The sequence below is a fragment of the Struthio camelus genome, chromosome 28 (genome assembly GCF_040807025.1).
Source record: "Struthio camelus isolate bStrCam1 chromosome 28, bStrCam1.hap1, whole genome shotgun sequence".
NCBI classification, from domain to species: domain Eukaryota; kingdom Metazoa; phylum Chordata; class Aves; order Struthioniformes; family Struthionidae; genus Struthio; species Struthio camelus.
The window spans coordinates 5,650,152-5,674,803 of record NC_090969.1 but is presented as its reverse complement, the minus strand read 5'-3'; the positions used below and the strand labels follow the sequence as shown (position 1 = coordinate 5,674,803).

Sequence of the window (24,652 nt, the reverse complement as noted above, 5' to 3'; positions counted from 1 at the left end):
CTTTCTACACCTCCTCCTCCCCTTCCTCCACTCACACACCCTTCCCAAGCTCTGCTCTCCCCTGACCCACGCACACACTCACCTATCAACCTCCCACCCGCTTCCCACCTCCTCACCTTGCCACACACACACAACACGCACCCCTACTCAAACACCTCCTCTGCACCACCAACAACACACCCTTCCTCTCCCCTCCACATACAACCTCCCCCTGCAACACCCAACGCATCCACCACAACACCTAACACACTCTCCCCAGACCTCCCTAAACAAAACCTTGCCACCACCCACCTGCGAGCTGCTGCCTGCGCTTGTCCACTCCATGGGCTGGGCTGTGCTGCCTGACGACACCCCAGCGCTCTTCGCCGCCTGCACAACACAACCACCCATTTCCACACAAAGCCACACACAAAGCCCCTCCAACACACACTGCCTCTTCCCTCCCATCTCCTGCCACACCACAACACCAACAAACACATTGCCACGCCTGCCCGCAACAAACCCTCTCCTCCTCTCCTCCACTCCACACAACCAAAGGCACACAAGCCTGCACACACTACCTCCTTCCAAGCTCGCTCTTCCAAGACCACCTCCCAGCGCCCCCTCTTTCCTCACCCTCACACACCCTGCACCAGCCACCCTTCCCCGTGTCCTGCCCAACACACAGGCCTCCTCCCACCTCCATCACGCCTGCCCACGGGGACCCCGCCTCACTCCACCCACCTCTCACCCCTTTGCCCTTCATGCCTCCTACACTACCTAGCCTACACACACCTCCTCACCTCTCCTCTCCCTCCTCCTCCTCCTCCAACAACCAGGACGCACCCACCTTCCCCCATCCTCACCTGCCCTCCACCACCTCCGCACACAGACGCTCTCCTTCCCACTCACCCTCCACACCCTCCAACACACTCCCCCCACAAACCCTCCGCCCCACACCCCTCACAACCCACCCCACACACCACCACAACACCCAACAACAACCCCCACAGCCACAACAACAAAACACACCCCACTACACACACAGCCCCACTCCACAACAACCCCTCCAGACCTCTCACCCTCCATTCACACCTTGCCCCACACACCCACACTCTTTCCTACACCTCCTCCTCCCCTTCCTCCACTCACACACCCTTCCCAAGCTCTACTCTCCCCTGACCCACGCACACACTCACCTATCAACCTCCCACCCGCTTCCCACCTCCTCACCTTGCCACACACACACAACACGCACCCCTACTCAAACAAATCCTCTGCACCACCACCAACACACCCTTCCTCTCCCCTCCACATACAACCTCCCCCTGCAACACCCAACGCACCCACCACAACACCTAACACACTCTCCCCAGACCTCCCTAAACAAAAACCTTGCCACCACCCACCTGCGAGCTGCTGCCTGCGCTTGTCCACTCCATCGGCTGGGCTGTGCTGCCTGACGACACCCCAGCGCTCTTCGCCGCCTGCACAACACAACCACCCATTTCCACACAAAGCCACACACAAAGCCCCTCCAACACACACTGCCTCTTCCCTCCCATCTCCTGCCACACCACAACGCCAACAAACACATTCCCACGCCTGCCCGCAACAAACCCTCTCCTCCTCTCCACACAACCAAAGGCACACAAGCCTGCACACACTACCTCCTTCCAAGCTCACTCTTCCAAGACCACCTCCCAGCGCCCCCTCTTTCCTCACCCTCACACACCCTGCACCAGCCACCCTTCCCCGTGTCCTGCCCAACACACAGGCCTCCTCCCACCTCCACCACGCCTGCCCACGGGGACCCCGCCTCACTCCACCCACCTCTCACCCCTTTGCCCTTCATGCCTCCTACACTACCTAGCCTACACACACCTCCTCACCTCTCTTCTCCCTCCTCCTCCTCCTCCAACAACCAGGACGCACCCACCTTCCCGCATCCTCACCTGCCCTCCACCACCTCCGCACACAGACACTTCCCTTCCCACTCACCCTCCACACCCTCCAACACCCTTCCCCCACAAACCCTCCGCCCCACACCCCTCACAACCCACCCCACACACCACCACAACACCCAACAACAACCCCCACAGCCACAACAACAAAACACACCCCACTACACACACAGCCCCACTCCACAACAACCCCTCCAGCCCTCTCACCCTCCATTCACACCTTGCCCCACACACCCACACTCTTTCCTACACCTCCTCCTCCCCTTCCTCCACTCACACACCCTTCCCAAGCTCTGCTCTCCCCTGACCCACGCACACACTCACCTATCAACCTCCCACCCGCTTCCCACCTCCTCACCTTGCCACACACACACAACACGCACCCCTACTCAAACACCTCCTCTGCACCACCACCAACACACCCTTCCTCTCCCCTCCACATACAACCTCCCCCTGCAACACCCAACGCACCCACCACAACACCTAACACACTCTCCCCAGACCTCCCTAAACAAAAACCTGCCACCACCCACCTGCGAGCTGCTGCCTGCGCTTGTCCACTCCATCGGCTGGGCTGTGCTGCCTGACGACACCCCAGCGCTCTTCGCCGCCTGCACAACACAACCACCCATTTCCACACAAAGCCACACACAAAGCCCCTCCAACACACACTGCCTCTTCCCTCCCATCTCCTGCCACACCACAACGCCAACAAACACATTCCCACGCCTGCCCGCAACAAACCCTCTCCTCCTCTCCTCCACTCCACACAACCAAAGGCACACAAGCCTGCACACACTACCTCCTTCCAAGCTCGCTCTTCCAAGACCACCTCCCAGCGCCCCCTCTTTCCTCACCCTCACACACCCTGCACCAGCCACCCTTCCCCGTGTCCTGCCCAACACACAGGCCTCCTCCCACCTCCACCACGCCTGCCCACGGGGACCCCGCCTCACTCCACCCACCTCTCACCCCTTTGCCCTTCATGCCTCCTACACTACCTAGCCTACACACACCTCCTCACCTCTCCTCTCCCTCCTCCTCCTCCTCCAACAACCAGGACGCACCCACCTTCCCCCATCCTCACCTGCCCTCCACCACCTCCGCACACAGACACTCCCCTTCCCACTCACCCTCCACACCCTCCAACACACTCCCCCCACAAACCCTCCGCCCCACACCCCTCACAACCCACCCCACACACCACCACAACACCCAACAACAACCCCCACAGCCACAACAACAAAACACACCCCACTACACACACAGCCCCACTCCACAACAACCCCTCCAGACCTCTCACCCTCCATTCACACCTTGCCCCACACACCCACACTCTTTCCTACACCTCCTCCTCCCCTTCCTCCACTCACACACCCTTCCCAAGCTCTACTCTCCCCTGACCCACGCACACACTCACCTATCAACCTCCCACCCGCTTCCCACCTCCTCACCTTGCCACACACACACAACACGCACCCCTACTCAAACACCTCCTCTGCACCACCACCAACACACCCTTCCTCTCCCCTCCACATACAACCTCCCCCTGCAACACCCAACGCACCCACCCCAACACCTAACACACTCTCCCCAGACCTCCCTAAACAAAAACCTGCCACCACCCACCTGCGAGCTGCTGCCTGCGCTTGTCCACTCCATCGGCTGGGCTGTGCTGCCTGATGACACCCCAGCGCTCTTCGCCGCCTGCACAACACAACCACCCATTTCCACACAAAGCCACACATAAAGCCCCTCCAACACACACTGCCTCTTCCCTCCCATCTCCTGCCACACCACAACGCCAACAAACACATTCCCACGCCTGCCTGCAACAAACCCTCTCCTCCTCTCCTCCACTCCACACAACCAAAGGCACACAAGCCTGCACACACTACCTCCTTCCAAGCTCGCTCTTCCAAGACCACCTCCCAGCGCCCCCTCTTTCCTCACCCTCACACACCCTGCACCAGCCACCCTTCCCCGTGTCCTGCCCAACACACAGGCCTCCTACCACCTCCACCACGCCTGCCCACGGGGACCCCGCCTCACTCCACCCACCTCTCACCCCTTTGCCCTTCATGCCTCCTACACTACCTAGCCTACACACACCTCCTCACCTCTCCTCTCCCTCCTCCTCCTCCTCCAACAACCAGGACGCACCCACCTTCCCCCATCCTCACCTGCCCTCCACCACCTCCGCACACAGACACTCTCCTTCCCACTCACCCTCCACACCCTCCAACACCTTCCCCCCACAAACCCTCCGCCCCACACCCCTCACAACCCACCCCACACACCACCACAACACCCAACAACAACCCCCACAGCCACAACAACAAAACACACCCCACTACACACACAGCCCCACTCCACAACAACCCCTCCAGACCTCTCACCCTCCATTCACACCTTGCCCCACACACCCACACTCTTTCCTACACCTCCTCCTCCCCTTCCTCCACTCACACACCCTTCCCAAGCTCTACTCTCCCCTGACCCACGCACACACTCACCTATCAACCTCCCACCCGCTTCCCACCTCCTCACCTTGCCACACACACACAACACGCACCCCTACTCAAACAAATCCTCTGCACCACCACCAACACACCCTTCCTCTCCCCTCCACATACAACCTCCCCCTGCAACACCCAAAGCACCCACCACAACACCTAACACACTCTCCCCAGACCTCCCTAAACAAAAACCTGCCACCACCCACCTGCGAGCTGCTGCCTGCGCTTGTCCACTCCATCGGCTGGGCTGTGCTGCCTGACGACACCCCAGCGCTCTTCGCCGCCTGCACAACACAACCACCCATTTCCACACAAAGCCACACACAAAGCCCCTCCAACACACACTGCCTCTTCCCTCCCATCTCCTGCCACACCACAACGCCAACAAACACATTCCCACGCCTGCCCGCAACAAACCCTCTCCTCCTCTCCTCCACTCCACACAACCAAAGGCACACAAGCCTGCACACACTACCTCCTTCCAAGCTCGCTCTTCCAAGACCACCTCCCAGCGCCCCCTCTTTCCTCACCCTCACACACCCTGCACCAGCCACCCTTCCCCGTGTCCTGCCCAACACACAGGCCTCCTCCCACCTCCACCACGCCTGCCCACGGGGACCCCGCCTCACTCCACCCACCTCTCACCCCTTTGCCCTTCATGCCTCCTACACTACCTAGCCTACACACACCTCCTCACCTCTCCTCTCCCTCCTCCTCCTCCAACAACCAGGACGCACCCACCTTCCCGCATCCTCACCTGCCCTCCACCACCTCCGCACACAGACACTCCCCTTCCCACTTACCCTCCACACCCTCCAACACACTCCCCCCACAAACCCTCCGCCCCACACCCCTCACAACCCACCCCACACACCACCACCACAACACCCAACAACAACCCCCACAGCCACAACAACAAAACACACCCCACTACACACACAGCCCCACTCCACAACAACCCCTCCAGACCTCTCACCCTCCATTCACACCTTGCCCCACACACCCACACTCTTTCTACACCTCCTCCTCCCCTTCCTCCACTCACACACCCTTCCCAAGCTCTACTCTCCCCTGACCCACGCACACACTCACCTATCAACCTCCCACCCGCTTCCCACCTCCTCACCTTGCCACACACACACACAACACGCACCCCTACTCAAACACCTCCTCTGCACCACCACCAACACACCCTTCCTCTCCCCTCCACATACAACCTCCCCCTGCAACACCCAACGCACCCACCACAACACCTAACACACTCTCCCCAGACCTCCCTAAACAAAACCTTGCCACCACCCACCTGCGAGCTGCTGCCTGCGCTTGTCCACTCCATCGGCTGGGCTGTGCTGCCTGATGACAGCCTAGCTCTCTTCGCCGCCTGCACAACACAACCACCCATTTCCACACAAAGCCACACACAAAGCCCCTCCAACACACACTGCCTCTTCCCTCCCATCTCCTGCCACACCACAACGCCAACAAACACATTCCCACGCCTGCCCGCAACAAACCCTCTCCTCCTCTCCTCCACTCCACACAACCAAAGGCACACAAGCCTGCACACACTACCTCCTTCCAAGCTCGCTCTTCCAAGACCACCTCCCAGCGCCCCCTCTTTCCTCACCCTCACACACCCTGCACCAGCCACCCTTCCCCGTGTCCTGCCCAACACACAGGCCTCCTACCACCTCCACCACGCCTGCCCACGGGGACCCCGCCTCACTCCACCCACCTCTCACCCCTTTGCCCTTCATGCCTCCTACACTACCTAGCCTACACACACCTCCTCACCTCGCCTCTCCCTCCTCCTCCAACAACCAGGACGCACCCACCTTCCCGCATCCTCACCTGCCCTCCACCACCTCCGCACACAGACACTCCCCTTCCCACTTACCCTCCACACCCTCCAACACACTCCCCCCACAAACCCTCCGCCCCACACCCCTCACAACCCACCCCACACACCACCACCACAACACCCAACAACAACCCCCACAGCCACAACAACAAAACACACCCCACTACACACACAGCCCCACTCCACAACAACCCCTCCAGACCTCTCACCCTCCATTCACACCTTGCCCCACACACCCACACTCTTTCTACACCTCCTCCTCCCCTTCCTCCACTCACACACCCTTCCCAAGCTCTACTCTCCCCTGACCCACGCACACACTCACCTATCAACCTCCCACCCGCTTCCCACCTCCTCACCTTGCCACACACACACACAACACGCACCCCTACTCAAACACCTCCTCTGCACCACCACCAACACACCCTTCCTCTCCCCTCCACATACAACCTCCCCCTGCAACACCCAACGCACCCACCACAACACCTAACACACTCTCCCCAGACCTCCCTAAACAAAACCTTGCCACCACCCACCTGCGAGCTGCTGCCTGCGCTTGTCCACTCCATCGGCTGGGCTGTGCTGCCTGATGACAGCCTAGCTCTCTTCGCCGCCTGCACAACACAACCACCCATTTCCACACAAAGCCACACACAAAGCCCCTCCAACACACACTGCCTCTTCCCTCCCATCTCCTGCCACACCACAACGCCAACAAACACATTCCCACGCCTGCCCGCAACAAACCCTCTCCTCCTCTCCTCCACTCCACACAACCAAAGGCACACAAGCCTGCACACACTACCTCCTTCCAAGCTCGCTCTTCCAAGACCACCTCCCAGCGCCCCCTCTTTCCTCACCCTCACACACCCTGCACCAGCCACCCTTCCCCGTGTCCTGCCCAAAACACAGGCCTCCTCCCACCTCCACCACGCCTGCCCACGGGGACCCCGCCTCACTCCACCCACCTCTCACCCCTTTGCCCTTCATGCCTCCTACACTACCTAGCCTACACACACCTCCTCACCTCGCCTCTCCCTCCTCCTCCAACAACCAGGACGCACCCACCTTCCCCCATCCTCACCTGCCCTCCACCACCTCCGCACACAGACACTCCCCTTCCCACTCACCCTCCACACCCTCCAACACCCTTCCCCCACAAACCCTCCGCCCCACACCCCTCACAACCCACCCCACACACCACCACAACACCCAACAACAACCCCCACAGCCACAACAACAAAACACACCCCACTACACACACAGCCCCACTCCACAACAACCCCTCCAGACCTCTCACCCTCCATTCACACCTTGCCCCACACACCCACACTCTTTCTACACCTCCTCCTCCCCTTCCTCCACTCACACACCCTTCCCAAGCTCTACTCTCCCCTGACCCACGCACACACTCACCTATCAACCTCCCACCTGCTTCCCACCTCCTCACCTTGCCACACACACACACAACACGCACCCCTACTCAAACACCTCCTCTGCACCACCACCAACACACCCTTCCTCTCCCCTCCACGTACAACCTCCCCCTGCAACACCCAACACACCCACCCCAACACCTAACACACTCTCCCCAGACCTCCCTAAACCAAACCTTGCCACCACCCACCTGCGAGCTGCTGCCTGCGCTTGTCCACTCCATCGCCTGGGCTGTGCTGCCTGATGACACCCCAGTGCTCTTCGCCGCCTGCACAACACAACCACCCATTTCCACACAAAGCCACACACAAAGCCCCTCCAACACACACTGCCTCTTCCCTCCCATCTCCTGCCACACCACAACGCCAACAAACACATTCCCACGCCTGCCCGCAACAAACCCTCTCCTCCTCTCCTCCACTCCACACAACCAAAGGCACACAAGCCTGCACACACTACCTCCTTCCAAGCTCGCTCTTCCAAGACCACCTCCCAGCGCCCCCTCTTTCCTCACCCTCACACACCCTGCACCAGCCACCCTTCCCCGTGTCCTGCCCAACACACAGGCCTCCTACCACCTCCACCACGCCTGCCCACGGGGACCCCGCCTCACTCCACCCACCTCTCACCCCTTTGCCCTTCATGCCTCCTACACTACCTAGCCTACACACACCTCCTCACCTCGCCTCTCCCTCCTCCTCCAACAACCAGGACGCACCCACCTTCCCCCATCCTCACCTGCCCTCCACCACCTCCGCACACAGACACTCCCCTTCCCACTCACCCACCACACCCTCCAACACACTCCCCCCACAAACCCTCCGCCCCACACCCCTCACAACCCACCCCACAGACCACCACAACAACACCCAACAACCCCCACAGCCACAACAACAAAACACACCCCACTACACACACAGCCCCACTCCACAACAACCCCTCCAGCCCTCTCACCCTCCATTCACACCTTGCCCCACACACCCACACTTTCTACACCTCCTCCTCCCCTTCCTCCACTCACACACCCTTCCCAAGCTCTACTCTCCCCTGACCCACACACACACTCACCTATCAACCTCCCACCTGCTTCCCACCTCCTCACCTTGCCACACACACACACAACACGCACCCCTACTCAAACACCTCCTCTGCACCACCACCAACACACCCTTCCTCTCCCCTCCACATACAACCTCCCCCTGCAACACCCAATGCACCCACCCCAACACCTAACACACTCTCCCCAGACCTCCCTAAACCAAACCTTGCCACCACCCACCTGCGAGCTGCTGCCTGCGCTTGTCCACTCCATCGGCTGGGCTGTGCTGCCTGACGACACCCCAGCGCTCTTCGCCGCCTGCACAACACAACCACCCATTTCCACACAAAGCCACACACAAAGCCCCTCCAACACACACTGCCTCTTCCCTCCCATCTCCTGCCACACCACAACGCCAACAAACACATTCCCACGCCTGCCCGCAACAAACCCTCTCCTCCTCTCCTCCACTCCACACAACCAAAGGCACACAAGCCTGCACACACTACCTCCTTCCAAGCTCGCTCTTCCAAGACCACCTCCCAGCGCCCCCTCTTTCCTCACCCTCACACACCCTGCACCAGCCACCCTTCCCCGTGTCCTGCCCAACACACAGGCCTCCTCCCACCTCCACCACGCCTGCCCACGGGGACCCCGCCTCACTCCACCCACCTCTCACCCCTTTGCCCTTCATGCCTCCTACACTACCTAGCCTACACACACCTCCTCACCTCTCCTCTCCCTCCTCCTCCTCCTCCAACAACTAGGACGCACCCACCTTCCCCCATCCTCACCTGCCCTCCACCACCTCCGCACATAGACACTCCCCTTCCCACTTACCCTCCACACCCTCCAACACCCTTCCCCCACAAACCCTCCGCCCCACACCCCTCACAACCCACCCCACACACCACCACAACACCCAACAACAACCCCCACAGCCACAACAACAAAACACACCCCACTACACACACAGCCCCACTCCACAACAACCCCTCCAGACCTCTCACCCTCCATTCACACCTTGCCCCACACACCCACACTCTTTCTACACCTCCTCCTCCCCTTCCTCCACTCACACACCCTTCCCAAGCTCTACTCTCCCCTGACCCACGCACACACTCACCTATCAACCTCCCACCTGCTTCCCACCTCCTCACCTTGCCACACACACACACAACACGCACCCCTACTCAAACACCTCCTCTGCACCACCACCAACACACCCTTCCTCTCCCCTCCACGTACAACCTCCCCCTGCAACACCCAACACACCCACCCCAACACCTAACACACTCTCCCCAGACCTCCCTAAACCAAACCTTGCCACCACCCACCTGCGAGCTGCTGCCTGCGCTTGTCCACTCCATGGGCTGGGCTGTGCTGCCTGATGACACCCCAGTGCTCTTCGCCGCCTGCACAACACAACCACCCATTTCCACACAAAGCCACACACAAAGCCCCTCCAACACACACTGCCTCTTCCCTCCCATCTCCTGCCACACCACAACGCCAACAAACATTCCCACTCTGATCCCGTCATGGACTCATCAACTCTCATCCCATTTTCTCTTACTGCCCACAGATAAGGATGGACACATGACACATAGTCCACCTTTCTCTTCCAAAGTTCACTCCTCCTCAGGACTACACACTTTTATCACATCCCTCTAGATACATCACCTCTCTGCCACCATCCCTTCTCTCTCCTTTGCAATCTACTCCAGCAGGTTGCAAGTCAGAAATTTTAGTAGCCACAGCCCACATCCCTCCTTTTCCCCACAAGCTCATTTTTAGTGCATAGCTGCAAGCTTCAATAGCCCAACAGAAAAGCAGTTATTGATTCTCACTTCTCGCAATGCCACTAGCTATTTCTCGTAGACACCAGCATTTCATCTAGCCCACAGCTTGCCCTCACACAGTGTAATGGCGTCCTCTGAAATACCTGCTCTTGGAATTGGTCTTTATGGGGAAATCTCCTCTGCAGAGTTGGCAGTGAAGGACAATGGAGAGAAGAGAGAGGTCACCAAGTTCCTCTCCCCACATGGTCACTTATGACCTGTGTCCTCAGGCAGTCCTTCCCCCTTCCCTCACTCCCCTCTTCCTTTGGCTGCATTGCAGTAACTTGTGTACTAGGAGCCTGAGCCCCTTCCCCAAAGCTCAGCCCAAGCTCTCTTGAAGGCCTGAGCCTAGCTGGTCTTACATGCTGCCCTGCTCTCCTCACCTTGACTAACTCGCCAGGACTCCCAGGACAGCCTTTCCCTGCTCTAGACTCTCTTCTTGCTTTGGTAGGGAACCAGACAGGGGGTTTACTGGGCCCCTTCATCTTTTCCTCTTGAGTGTAAGAAACAGGCTGCTTGTTCTGCTCATGCTCAGTTTTGCAGCCTGCACACTCCTGGCTCTGGGGGGTTCCTCCTAGGCAGTCCTCTCTAGGGTTTTACTAATTGACTCTTCTTTACAGCGCTCCCTGTCTTGAAATGAGCTAGGTACAGCCAAGCTCTGGTTGCTTCCCACTCTGCTAGTCTCATGTTAAGCCCAGCTGCGCTCACCACCCCAGAGTGACTCTCCCCACTACCTCTCCAACTAGAGCCTGTGCAACCATCCAGACCAAGGCCACCACTGTATTTTCTCACTGCTTCCCCGACCACCTGGTGGAGGAAGTAGCCCTTTACAAGCAGGACACACACCACCTCTGAAGGCATCGGCTCCTGACAGGGCCTCTCGCCTACTAGCCAAGCATCACAGGACGTCAGTGCTGCCTCCGGGCCTCCTCCCCTCCGGCCTGCACAAGCCCTTTGCATTAGGCGGCCCACCTGGGACCTCAGCCAGCCCTGCCAGGCCCTGGTCAGGCTCTCCCCCTCCTCCTCAGCCCAGGACGAAGGCCAGCGCACAAAAGCCTGCCGCCTGCCCTGTCTGCTGGCAAAGGGCAGAGAGGCACGCCTGCCTCTGCTTCACCCAGCACCTACAACTGCGTCACCACTGAGCAATGCGCCCATACGCCCCTGTGGCTCTCCCTTCACCTGCAGGTCAGGCATGGCTAGCAGCCCACAGGCTTTGTCTCCCTTGGCCAGGGCAGTTGCAAGCAGTTCAGGATCTAATGACAAGGTCTTTTTCCTCTGCATCTCCAAGAGCCCCTGCCCTAAGTACCTTCTCCCAAAACTCCCCCACACCAGCTGACCATCTGCAGTGCAGCCTCTCTCCAACACCCCCAGAACATCAGGCAACGGTTCACCTTCAGGATTTTAACCCACAAAAGACTCCAGGCTCTCACCCACACATTCCCCTCCAGGCTGCAGGCTCCCCGGGGGCCGGGACCAGCTCCCCAGCAGCCACAGCCCCTCCCTAGTCCCATCCCCCACGGTCCAGTGCAGACTGCCCAGGCCAGGCCAGCTCCTCCTTCGCCTCCACCACATCCACCCTGGGAGCTGCTCCCCAAGGCCATGGGGAAAGTGGAAAGGTTCACAGGGAAACGAGCAGCCCAACCTCAGCTCTCCCCACCTCACCTCCATCATCCCCTGCCCCAACAGCCCCCTCTTGCAGGCCTGCCTCCCCTCCCACCCACCCTGCAGGCCTCCCCCACACCAGCCCCAGGCCTACCTGCCCAAGCTGGCCGGCCCTGCTGCGCACCCGGCCCCTTCTCCCCTGGCCAACGCCAGGGAGGCGATGGGCCTCCGCCTTCCCTCCTCCACGCCTGGGCATCCTGAGCAGCGCACACCGATAGCCACCGACCGTGGGGAGAACCACTCTGGCACAGAGATCCAACGGCCGGAGCCCCAGGTGCATCTGTGTTCCCATGGCGATAACGGTCCCTCGGGATGGAAGCGGAAGGGGGAGCAGAAGGGGGCCGCCCCGGGGGCTGGGGGAGATGGCCCTGCTGGACTCACCCCAGCACTGCCCGCCCCGCCTGCAGGCACCAACTCTGGCGGCAGCCAGCACTTGCTGGGAGGGCGTTCACATCTCCCCCTTGTTTCCCCGCTGCTCTCCCAAACATGTTTTCTTTTGGGTGCAGCAGTTTGGCCCTGAGATTTGCAGGAGGACAGGGGTGCCCCCAGTGCTGCCCTCATGCTCAGACAGCAGGAGGCTGGGCTACAACGGGGCCCATCTTTCCCTTTCCCCACCAAAGCCCCCGGGCTGGGACCTCACCTGGGCACGTGTTGGCGCTCCCCAACCAGCCTGGGTTACTGATACTGTGCACTGGAGCCAGAGCTTTAGGGGCACCGTGCAAGGCAGCTGGACGCTTGGTGCTGCCCGTGCAGGCAGGCCCCTCTGCGCTGCTCCCACGGGGCCTCCTGGGCAGCAGCTCTGCGCTCAAGCCCAGAGGCGGCAAAACAAGGCAGAGCCCCAGCGCTGAGCCTGGCCACAGCTGGTCTCTGCTGGCCCCTCTCCTCAGCCCTGGCCCTCGGCTGTGCAGCAGCACAGTGCTGCCCCTCAGGCTCCTGCAGGGGCTGGGGACCCCCTGCCGCGGGCCAGGCCCCGGCTGCTGGAGCCAGCCCGCGGCCAGAGCTGGTCGGTGCCTCCCGGCCGGCAGGCAGGGCCCTGGGCCAGCGCGGCCACAGCCAAGGCCCGGCCCTGCCGGCCGCAGCGGGAGGGCTGCCGAGCCCCGGGATGGCCACGGGGCCGGGGCAGAGGGCGCGAGAGGACGCTGCCCTGCCCTGGGCGCAGCAGGACGCTGCCGCCGGCTCCGGCACCCCGGTCGTCCCCAGGGCCCCCAGGCCGGCGCCAGGGCCGGCGCCAGCACAGGCCCCGGGGCTGCTCCCCGGCACCCGGCCCGGCCCCCGGGCGCAGGGCACCCAGGAGCCCCGGCCCCTGCGGCAGAGCCCAGCCCCTGCCGGCAGCCGCCCGGCCCCGCGGCCCCGCACTGCCCGGGCACTAGGGGCCCCCGGGCTGCCCCCAGGCCCCGCCACGACCCGCCCTCCCGCCACAACATGGCGCCCCAGCGGGGAACTGCCCAGGCCTCACATGGCCCAAGGGTTGCCACAGCAACGCCCCAGTGCTGCCCTCCTGGTGGCTGAGGAGAGCAGGAGGGCGGGGCTGGGTGTGATGGATGGCTCTGCCAGCCAATCCGAGTCCAGCACGGGGGAGGGGAGGGAGCGGTGGGGCCTGGTGTGGGGGAGAGAAGAGGGAGGAGAGAGAGGGAGCGAGGGGGGCGAGAGGGGAAAAGGGTGCAAGAGAGAAGGGGAAGAGGCGAGGGAGAGCAGCAGGAGAGAGGGAGCGGGAGGGAGAGCGGGTGCGAGCGGGTCGGGGGGGCGGCGGGTGCGTGGAAATGCCGGCGGGTGCCCTGGCGCTGGGGCGGGGGCAGCGGGGCTGGCGGCGGGGCTGCTTTGGCCCAGGAGCTGCCGACAGGGCTGGTGGGGCTGTGACCACGGGACAGAGCGGCCTGGGCCAGAGGGGAGCTGGCCACCAGTGCGACGGGCCACCCTGCCCCGGCCCCGTCCGCCGGGGCGGCTCACTGGGGTGTTGGGTGCAAGAAACTTTGCCCCTGTGGCAGCTCTGAGACCCATTGGAAAGCGTTTCCCTGAGCTGCTGCTGCCCCCGCAGCCCCCAGGTGCTGCCCAGAGCTGCGTTTGGGAGCTCCTGGGCAAAGGCTGACCAGGTGGCTGGTGTGCTCGCGAGGTGCCCTTCCCCATGTTCTCTTTTGTTTGGAAAATTGCATTTTGGCATGGCTCTGAGAGAGGCTGTCCCCATACGTCATGCCGTGCCCCAGCCATTGTTCTTGCTCCATGCCTCTTGCTTTGCCCTGAGAGCTGGGACCCTGGAAGCAGCCTGCAGGGTGTTTCCAGAACAGCTCTGTAGGTGTAAGCAGTTTTGGTTTTGGTGGGACAGGAGGCCCTGCTGCCTTCAGTTTCATGATCACTGCTCCCACGCAGTCACAGAATCACTGAATCACAGAACTGTGGCGGTTGGAGGGGACCTCTGGAGATCATCTAGTCCAACCCCCCTGCTCAAGCAAGGCCATCTCGAGCCCGTTGCCCAGGATTGTGTCCAGATGGCTTTTGAGTATCTCCAGGGAAGGAGACTGCACAGCCTCTCTGGGCAACCTGTGCCAGTGCTCCGTCACCCTCCCAGTCCAGAAGTTTTTCCTCCTGTGCACATGGAACTGCCTGTGGTTCAGTTTGTGCCTGTTGCCTCTTGTCCTGTCGCTGGGCACCACGGAGAAGAGTCTGGCCCCATCCCCTCGACACCCTCCCTTCAGAGACTTGTACACATTGATGAGATCCCTTCTCAGTCTTCTCTTCTCCAGGCTCCACAGGCCCAGCTCTCTCAGCCTTTCTTCAGAGGACAGATGCTCCGGGTGGCCCCTCATCATCTTTGTGGCCCTCCGCTGGACTCTCTCCAGTAGCGCCATGTCTCTCTTGTCCTGGGGAGCCCAGAATTGGACACAGAGCTCCAGGTGAGGCCTCCCCAGGGCTGAGGAGAGGGGGAGCAGCTTGGTCATGGTGAACCCTGTTACCAAGAGGCAAGGACACCATGTGTGCACTTCAGACTAGAGACATGCTGGCATAGATAGCAGGGGGCAGTGCAATGGTGAAATGGGGTTCCCACCCACAGAGCAAACCCTGCAGAGCCCAGGGCCAGCAGGAACCAGAGGTGGGCTGTGCAGGAATGGCAGGAGAGGGCTTTGCTGAGCAAATGACCTCTGCAGCACCTTGGTGCCTGTGACAGACTTGAAGTGGTCTCTGGGAAGGCCAAGGTGTGCCTGAGGAAGTCCCTGGGCCTGGACAGCCTGCAAGCCAGCTGCCCTGTGGATGTCCCTGATGATATCAGGGATGCCCTGCACAGTCCCTGATGATATCATCTGGGGCTGAGAAGAGGTTCAGGGGAAGGAAAGCTGGAAGATTTATTTACGAGTGCAGGGACATGAGTGGAGAGCTTGGTGTGCTGTGCTTCGCATTGATGAAGCACACTTGGCTGTAGATGGGGTGGACTTGGCCTAAAGGCAGAGGTGGGATTAAGTTGTTTGGGCCCAGGTAGGAAATCTGAGATGCCCTGGGCACTTCCCCAGCAGCCACTCCAAAAGGGCATGGTTTTTCTGTAGGTCCCACGCTGTATCTGCTCGAAACGTGTGGTTGTGCTGGACACCCTAGACATTCAACATGGCCCCTTCCAGCCTCTTTTCAGGTCATTAAGGCAAGAGTCTGCACTGAATTCCATTAGCTGTTTGCACTGTAGGGATCTGCATGTGCCTCAGCTTCATAGTAAGTGGCGAGAGCTCTCGTAGTAGTAGGCATTGAGGGTCATTTCAGATGAGCACCTGGCCCCCACTTGATGCTCTAGAAGGATGTGGTCTCACAGTTGCTCCATCAGAGCAAGCAGGCACTGGCACATGCCTTGGACCACCTCTGTCTCTTCTCACGTCACTAGGTGCTTGTGTGCGGGTGACTGAGACCCACTGCAGGTCCTGCCATGCAGCTTTGTCCGTGTCCCTGAGGTGCCCAAGTCCCTCTCTCTAACTTCTGGGGCTCTGGGCAATGCAGTGTCAGGGCTTGGAATGAGCCAAGCTGGGCTGCAAGCTGCTCTCCAGAAGGCCACAGGTCTCCCATTGCATCTCTGCATCATCTAGGAATGTCATGGAGAAGCCACCTAGGTATTAAGGCCATGAAAATGCTGCTGGGCAGCAGGTTGTGGGCAGCTGAAATGAGCCCGATGTCTTCCTGGCTAGAAGGGGAACGTTGAGACCCACCTCAGATGCTCGGAGAAAGGCTGGTGAGTGTGTTGATCTGCACTTTGGAAGGGGATTCCTCTGCTCTCAGCAGTGTCATTCCTCTTTAGGGCAACATGGGTGCAATTGTCCTCCACCTCAGAGGTGTGAGCACAGGGCAGCTGGGAACAAGACAGATGGACAGGCCAGCTCTCCTCACCCTGCACTAAAGCCAGAGTGAATCCTTTTGCCTCTCAGGAATCCCAGCTGTTCGCTCTGAGTGCAGGAGCAATGCTGAGGATGTCTATCTCCTCCTGGCAAACTCAGCTGGCACAAACTGGAGCTCAAGCCTTGCAGCTCAATGGCAGTCCTTCCGAGATGCGTGTGTTATAAAGGACCCCAGGCATTCACCACTGAGTCAGAGTCAGACTCTCATACGATCGTTTGTTTCAGCTCGAGCTGGGTGCCTCCAAAGAGGGACCCAGAACAAAGACATTCTGGGCTAATTATACTCCTTCCAGTCTTATTTCCCTGCCTGCCAGTGACAGTCTCTTCCAGTCTTCTTTCCTGAGTTGCTGGTCTCTTTCCTTGTGAATGGTTCGTGCCTACATCCCAGGACGGTTGCTGTGTTCCTGCTTCACAGTGCCGTATCTTATCTGGAGGTTAACCGTGACCTCTGTCCATTGTGTGCTGTATGTTGGAGGGCTGATTCTGGCTGGTTCTGCAGTTGTTGTGCCAACAGTAGCCCACAGGTTTGGTTAAAGTTCAAGCTTAGGCCTGCAGGCTTCGCTACTCCAAGCACTGAGGCTAACTTTAATCAAGGTTATGCCAAGGGAAAGAACAGGAGTTTTCTTACAAATCCCCCATTTGTTTTTCTGGCTGTTTCTTAGTAATGTATCCCTTTTTCAAGACGAGCAGCCAGCCTCCATAATTGTATCTTGTTATGGAAACAGTGTGACCCTAGGTTTCTGAGGAGCAGAGTCTCATGCAGGGAGAACAGGAAAAATAATGATTTATTTAAATGACTGTACAGCATAGTAACAGCTTGAGCTGGCTGCCTCTGGAGAAGGATGCCGAACAAAGAAATTCTGGGGTAATTAGACCCCTTACAGTTTTATTTTCCCACCTGCCAGTGAAGGTCTCCTCCAATCTTCTTTACTGAGATGGTGGTCTCTCCCCTTCTCATTGGTGTCTCTCTCCTTCTGACAGCTCCTGGCCTACAGCCCAGGCTGGATGCCATGTCCTTGTTTCTCCCAGGCCCTTATCTTCTCCAAGGTCAACCCCAACCCACGTGCATCTCATCTTGTCTCCTGCAGTTTACTTTGTAGCCTCATTAGCTAGTTTTGTATCTTTGTCAGCTAGTTGTAACTGGTTTTGCAGTTACAACATTGGCAATGTCACAGCCTTAGCAGTGATTCTGGAGTTCCTGGACAGTTCAGCCTTGAGGCCTGCAGGCTTCATCCTCAGGAGAGTTCAAATGGCTGTCCTGAGCGACATCTATTTATACTACGTCCATGATTTGTACCATTAGCCAAATCAGGTGTCATCTAGCCACAGTGTGTCATATTGGAAGTCACGTACCTTTTAAAATTTAGGAGGAAGTTTCTCGTTTGCTCCCCAGCGAGGACTTCTCACCCGGGCTTTTTGCTAGTGACTTTACCACTAGTCGTTTGTACGTGCCGAGGTCATGGTCAATCACTTGGGAAAGCGGAGGGCGAAGGTCCTGCCACCTTCCCCCCCACCTCCCCCCCAACTAGAGTCAAACCATCCACCTCACAAAGTGGCCGTACAGCTGCCTCTTGCCTTCGTGGTATAAATAGACCTCAGTGTCTACTGATCAGCATATATTAATTCAGTATGTAACAGCAGGGCTTGTGTCTTTCGCAATAACTACCACACACAGAGGTGTAAGAGGATTATGAGCAGTAAAGAGAACAATGTTGATGCTAGCAATATCACTACCGGGTGAAGCATAAGGTTAAAAATTCCTGTTGCTGTTAGTGACCATTCAGAAAGAGTTCCTCACTAATGATGTTCTTTTGATTTTTCTTTTGTACTGGTTTAGTGTAGAATTGGACTGCAGCTGCTGTAGAGATGTAATAGGAGCTGAGTAATTCCAGTTGCATCCCAGGATCCCAGTAAAGTTACGGATACAAATCTTTGGGTGATTGCTTGCATCTACAGCAATAGTATTTATGATTATAAAATGACAAAGGGTTCTCATACAAACACATCAGACAAGGCAATCGAGTTAAATTACAAATCAATGTTTCAGAAAACCAAATAGAGAGAAGCAAAAGCTTTATCATTATGCCACAAATCACAAGTCACTTGAAAAGGCGCCAAGGTGTTGCTGGGTTGTTAAGAAAGCCTTTCTGCACTGATTTGGTTTGGAGACTCAAGAACTGAGATGCAGCTGTGCTTTTGCAGCCAGGCACTAATTCATTAAGCGCAAAGTATAGGCATTCCTCTTTTTCGATTGTAATCCCGTTCCCAATAGTGCATTAAGACAAACAAGAAGTTATGTTAGCATTTTTAGTTATTGAAGGCAGAACCCTGAAGGAGATAAGCCAGCCTTAACTAGCATAATCCTTCTGTTAAGCAAACATGAAGATGGTACTGCTCTTTTGGAAGTTTGTCTGCACCTCTTGAAAAAGCAGGTATCTCCCTAAGAGACAGCATCTCGAAGATGTACACAATATGCTAAACATTTCTCTCTCCTCAGAGTTTTTGGATTCCCCTGTCTCTAGTCATTGTGAATACTGTCCACCCTCCCGAGCTGATCCGCTTCCCTGGGGGCTCCTTACTCCTGGGGACCTTCTTGGACAAAGGGGACCTTCTCTCTGCCTACGTCCTACATTTCCACAGAAATAACATTCCGGTCCCTCACTGTCTCCCCATCTTCTCCTGTCTCCTTCTTGTCCTTGCCCTTGGCATTGTCCTAGCCTGCCTCGGTCTCCTCTGTCTCTTCTTCTACCCCTTCCTCTAATTTGCAAGTTCCGTCCTGAAGCTGCTGCTAAGAGATTAGCCTCTTCTTGTTTTTCCTTTTTCCGTTCCTTTGCTTGCTTCACTTTCTGTTTCTCCTCTCTCCCGTCATAGACCAATACTGCTACACTTGAAATCCTTTGTGAAGTTTGCCTTGCCACCCTGGCATGTGCTCCTTCAACTATTTCGGGCTCTCCGGAGCGGCCTGATGGACAAATACACTAATGGCTAGTGCATCATTCCAATTCTGGAAAGTCATTCCCCCATAGTTCAACAAGGCTTGCCCTAGTCGTCCCCAAAAATCCCTGGCCTCTTTGTCCAAGCTCTGTCTACGCTCCTGCACTTTAGTCCAATCCACTCCTAATTTCCTACATGCTCTAATAGCTTCTACCAAGTTCCGGAGTCCTGTCTGGCAAGTGACTCTGTCCCCTGCGTTACTGTAATCCCAATTTGGATCGTTTGCTGGCTAACGATTTCTGTTTCCCCCAGTCTGTTGTACAAACTTTGCCTCTTTATTAACTATTTTATCTCGCTCGTTTGGTCAGAACAACTCTCTCAAGAGTACTTGGGTGTCCCGCCAGTTTGGATTATACCCAGTGCATATATATTAGAAAACAGCTGAGCGCTCCTTTCCGCATCCTCCCTCAACCTGGCCATTTTGCTTGCCCACAATGCTCAATCACTCGGACTTCAGGGCTGGCTAGTGAATACATGCAGTACCACGTGAGGGGGGTTAGCTCCCCCCGTAGCACTCGGTTGTAATGCTGCTGCAGTAGGTAAAACATTAGAAACCATAGGATGGAGTCCTGCCACGGGAGGAGGGGAAGTCTGAGTAAGGCAAGGAGAGGGACAGATAGACAGATCTTCAGGAGGCACCACCGGAGGAGTGTAAGGCAGAGCAGTAGCTCCTGGGGAGTTATTTGGGACACCTATATCTGCTGCAGCAAGAGTAGTTTTACACAGGGTGCCATTTGTCCTCCTTGGATATCGCCGGTCCCGTGCTCAGTTATTCCACACATACCAATAATCCATTCAGTGAGGATTTTCATCTTCCAATATACGTCATAGCATAGCTAATTTCGTAGAGTTGAAGGCTCCTTCTTTGGGTTAACCCCCACATTAATTGTCAGATGGACAATCATCCTGACATCAAGTGACAGCTAGCTTTTTGCATAACTTTACTGTACTGCCTTTTGTCTTCTTTTTTCCTTTTCCTTTTCTAATTTTGGACGTTTGGAGCCAAGAGGGTCCAATGGTGATTGGCTACACTCCCATCTGGGGTGCCAAAGTGCTGTGGAAACACTTTGACCCTAGGTGTCCGAGGAGCAGAGCCTCACGCACATCTAGCAGCAAAATTTGATTTATGTAACTGATGCTGCAGCATAGTAACTGCTGGAGCTGGGTGCCTCCAGGGAGGGACCCTGAACAAAGAAATCCTGGCGTAATTAGACCCCTTACAGTTTTATTTCCCACCTGCCAGGGAAGGTCTCCCCCAATCTTCTTTACTGAGTCTTCTTTACTCTCCTTCTGGTTGGTGTCGCTCTCGTTCTGCTTGGTCTTGGCCTTCAGCCCAGGCTCGTTGCCATGTCCTTGTTCCCCACAGTCCCTTATCTCCTCCAAGGTCAACCCCAACCCACGTGCATCCCATCTTGTCTCCTGCAGTCTACTTCGTAGCCTCATGAGCTAGGTGTATATCTTTATTAGCTGCTTTTAATGGGTTTGGCAGTTACATCCTCAGCAATGATTCTGGAGTTCATGGACGGTTCGGCCTTGAGGCCAGCATGCACAGGGTAGGCAGTGGTGATAGAAACAGAGCTGCATGTCATACCCCAGCTCTCCCCTTCCACCTGAGATGCAAGCCCTGAAGACAGCAGGGGCCTGCTCTTGTCCTGGGGTGACTGGAGAGGGCAGGGGAGGCCAAAGCTTTTCTCCCACTTTCCCTTGGGTATTGTGGGCCAGTAGAGCAGTTGACGCTTTGCAGCAAAACCAAAGTGTGTCAGGCTGCTCTATGCTGGCCTGGGATATTGGAACGAGTGGACACCCCGTCCCACCCAGGACAAGCCAGATTCTTGCAGGCAGCAACTTTTGCCCCTTGCCTTTGGCTCCCTAAAAAAAGAACACTCACTCCAGCTGAGGAAACGGGGCTGTATCTTTGCGGGAAGTACAACAAAGCCATGAAGTGGTAGCACAACAGGGGCTGTGCTTGAGGAGTCGAGCTGTCCTGTGGCGGCGGGAGATGCCAGCAATGAGCCAGACCTTCCAGCACACTTGCGTGTGTCCGTGGTGTGCAGCACCATGGCATTGGCACAGCTGCGTCAGCTCTGCTCAAACGGAGTCACCTCCTGGCGGGAGGGTGCCACCTCACCCATGCTCTCTGGAGCCAGGGACACAGTGCTCTGAGGTGGAATCTTGCTGCTCTCCTTGGCACCCTCAGGTTCATGATGGTCTGTGACACCAGGCAACGGACTAAAGGTTCAGCATCATTTTCCAGGGGCTGGAGGGCTGCAAGAGAAAGGCACCGAGCTGAGAACAGACTCCCACCTTTGCAGAGATCCCAGGAATCCCCCCCCAGGCAGGGCCAGCCCCACTCAGCTCTTCCCATGGGGAGGAGGCAGCAGGTAGGACAAATGGATCAGCTGGCACTTGCCGGTTGGCCAAGCCCCAGATGCCCCCCAAATACCCCCTGCTCTCCCCCACATACGGACACAGAGCCTTCCTCGCCTGGGGCAGGCCAGTGAACTGGAGCTCACTTCCCAGCCTCCTCCCTCCTCCCTGCCAGGGCTGCCTGACACAGCGCTGCTCTCACTCACCAGTGCACATTTCCTGCACCTTCTCCTTTCTCCGCTTCTTCACTTGCTGCCCGATGAGCCCTAGGCAAACACCTCCGCTCACCCCTCATACTCCTCACCAAGCCCCGAGCAGCACAGCTCCCATCTGGCCTTGCCAGCTTGGCCATGAAGCCTCCTCCCCTTGAGCAAGGCTGGCCCCAGCCCCGTCCCCAGGGTCCCCAGGGTGCAGGACCCAGGGACGGTGGGAGGGACTGAAGACCCTCCTGTGTGCCCGTCTGGGTGGGCAGGCATGGCCCTGGGCTTGTGGCTCACCAATGAACCTCACAGCTGCCTCCCGCAAGGATGCGTCCGGGTTCTCCAGGTATGGCAGGCTCAGGCACAGGTGTTGCTCCGCTCTGCTCCTGTCCCTCAGCAGCTGCAGACAGCACAAGGACAGGGGGTTGGCACCGAGCCTCCCCAGAAGGCCAGGCCTGTCCCTCCTCCCTGCTCCGGCCTCCTCTTCCTTCCTGTTCACGCCTCCCAGCTAGAAGCTGGCTGGTAGCCAGGTTCAGAGGGAGCAGAGGGCAGAGCAGGGCCTGCGGGTGCTGAGATCCCTGCCATGCTTCTGCCAAGGCCCAGCCAGGCCAGGGGCCCCTTCAGCACCCCAGCGGGCACTTAGAGCAGAGGGCCCTGCAGCACAGCCCAGCACAGCGGGGGCTCTGGGCTGCAGCAGTGCGTGGGGGGCACAGCTGTGCACCCTGCACACTGGCCATGGTGGCAGGCCTCGTCCCGCCGGGGCCCCGGGGGCTTTGGCCACGTCCTTACCACGTACTCCCCGATCTTCCACGTCTCCGCTCTTCTGGCCAGCTGCTTGAGCTCCTCCCACTTCAGGAACTGTGCAGCACTGACCAGGGCTTCCTGAGAGGCCTGCAGAGCAACAGAGACCAGGAGATGCCACCGCAGCCACGGCAGGACACCCTGGGTCCCCCTCGTCTTGGCAAGGCTCCCAGCCTTTCCCAGCCCCAAATGGCAAGACGCAGCGTGCCACTAGGTCTGGCCCTCCCTGAAGGCAGAGGCAGCTCTGCCTTGTCCTTCGGCACACAGGAAGCTGGACCTCATGCTGCCATGTGTTCCAAGGCACACTTGGCAGCAGCCCTTGCCTTGCTGCTCACCTCCACCCACGGCATGTCAGCATTGCTTCCCCAAAACACTGCTCCCTACCTGGGCCACTCTCTGCATCTTGTCACTCACGTGGAGGAAGAGCGGCACCAGGCTCCTCTGTGCATGCTGCTTCAGGTTCCATTTGTTCTTCCCCGCCACAATCTCCAGCAGGTCTTTGAAGAGGAGCATGGAGAGCTCTCGCACTCTGCTGTCTTCCTGCGGGCAGGGAGGAGAGGAGGGCAGGCCTCAGCAACGACTCCAGGAACGGGGCCCGACAAGAGCGTTTGCCGTTGTAAGGCCTCGTCCTCTCTGGGCACAACTGTCCCCCAGCCCGGCCAGAGGTCGGAGCTGAGGACAAGCCTCTGCTGAGGCAGCCTGGACAATGAGGGTTGTCGGCAGCAGCACGACAAGCCTCCCTGGGCTCTGTCTCCCTCTCCCTCTGGAGGGAGCTTCTTGGATTTCCCGAGGGCTCCATCAGGACCCCCGCACAGAAGAGGACAGAAAGGGACAGCCCCGGGGCACAGCCTCTCCCTCACTCTCTAGCCTGCTCCTGCTTCTCTGCTCATCACTGCCCCAGGCCACGGCTGAGAGCAGACAGGGGGCTGGTTTGCTCTACTCCCACAGCCCTGGACACCAAGGCCAGCACAGGGCATGGGCTGAGAACCACAGGGCAAAAGGTTTCCTGACACACAGCAGGGCCTGTGCGGGGACGTGCCAACAGGCACATATGCAGAGGGGCACACAGCACCCAGACCACGCATACAGACCCCCGGACACACCAGCAGAGCCCCGGCTCTCCCACCAGCCTTATGTCATCAAAGCGTGGCAGAAGCTTCTCAGCCAGCTGCAGAACAATCGGGTTGGAGCCCTTCTGTTCCAGGTAGGTGAGGATGTTTCTCAGCAGCATCAGGCTTCCCACACACACTTCCCTGCAAGCATGCTGCAGCCACTCCATGCTGTCTGGGAGCAGGCTCTGCATTTTCCTTTTCTGTGGGAAACACACAACTTTCTTTGTGGGAAGCAAGGACAGACCCCCCCCCCCCACCCAAAAGTGCTCTGTGTGCTCTTTTCCCATCAGGGCTCAGTGGCCAGGGCCAGGGCTCTGCACACACGCAGGCCTTGGGCACAGAGGCTGCAGTGCAGGGCACAGATCTCCAAGGGGGCCCTCAGCATGCACTGGCCTCTGTAGGGAGCAAAGCTGCTGCCTCAAGGCCCAGGAGCACCTGGCTGCCTTAGCCCGGCCCTGTGCTCCAGCTCATTGTCCCTCTCCCAGATCTTCCCGCTGGGCACTGGTGCCTTT

General features: G+C 58.3%; 1 protein-coding gene across 1 annotated transcript; it reads right to left on the bottom strand.

Annotated features, from left to right (window-relative positions):
- Positions 1-21,738: 21,738 nt before the first annotated feature.
- Positions 21,739-24,259, bottom strand: LOC138062530 (maestro heat-like repeat-containing protein family member 7). The gene is made up of 6 exons (XM_068921130.1): positions 24,155-24,259; positions 23,413-23,568; positions 23,017-23,118; positions 22,525-22,627; positions 21,852-21,925; positions 21,739-21,765 (listed from the first exon to the last, which is right to left on the bottom strand). The coding sequence occupies exons 1-6, from the start codon at positions 24,257-24,259 to the stop codon at positions 21,739-21,741; spliced, it is 567 nt and encodes a 188-aa protein (XP_068777231.1).
- Between the last annotated feature and the right edge of the window lie 393 nt (positions 24,260-24,652).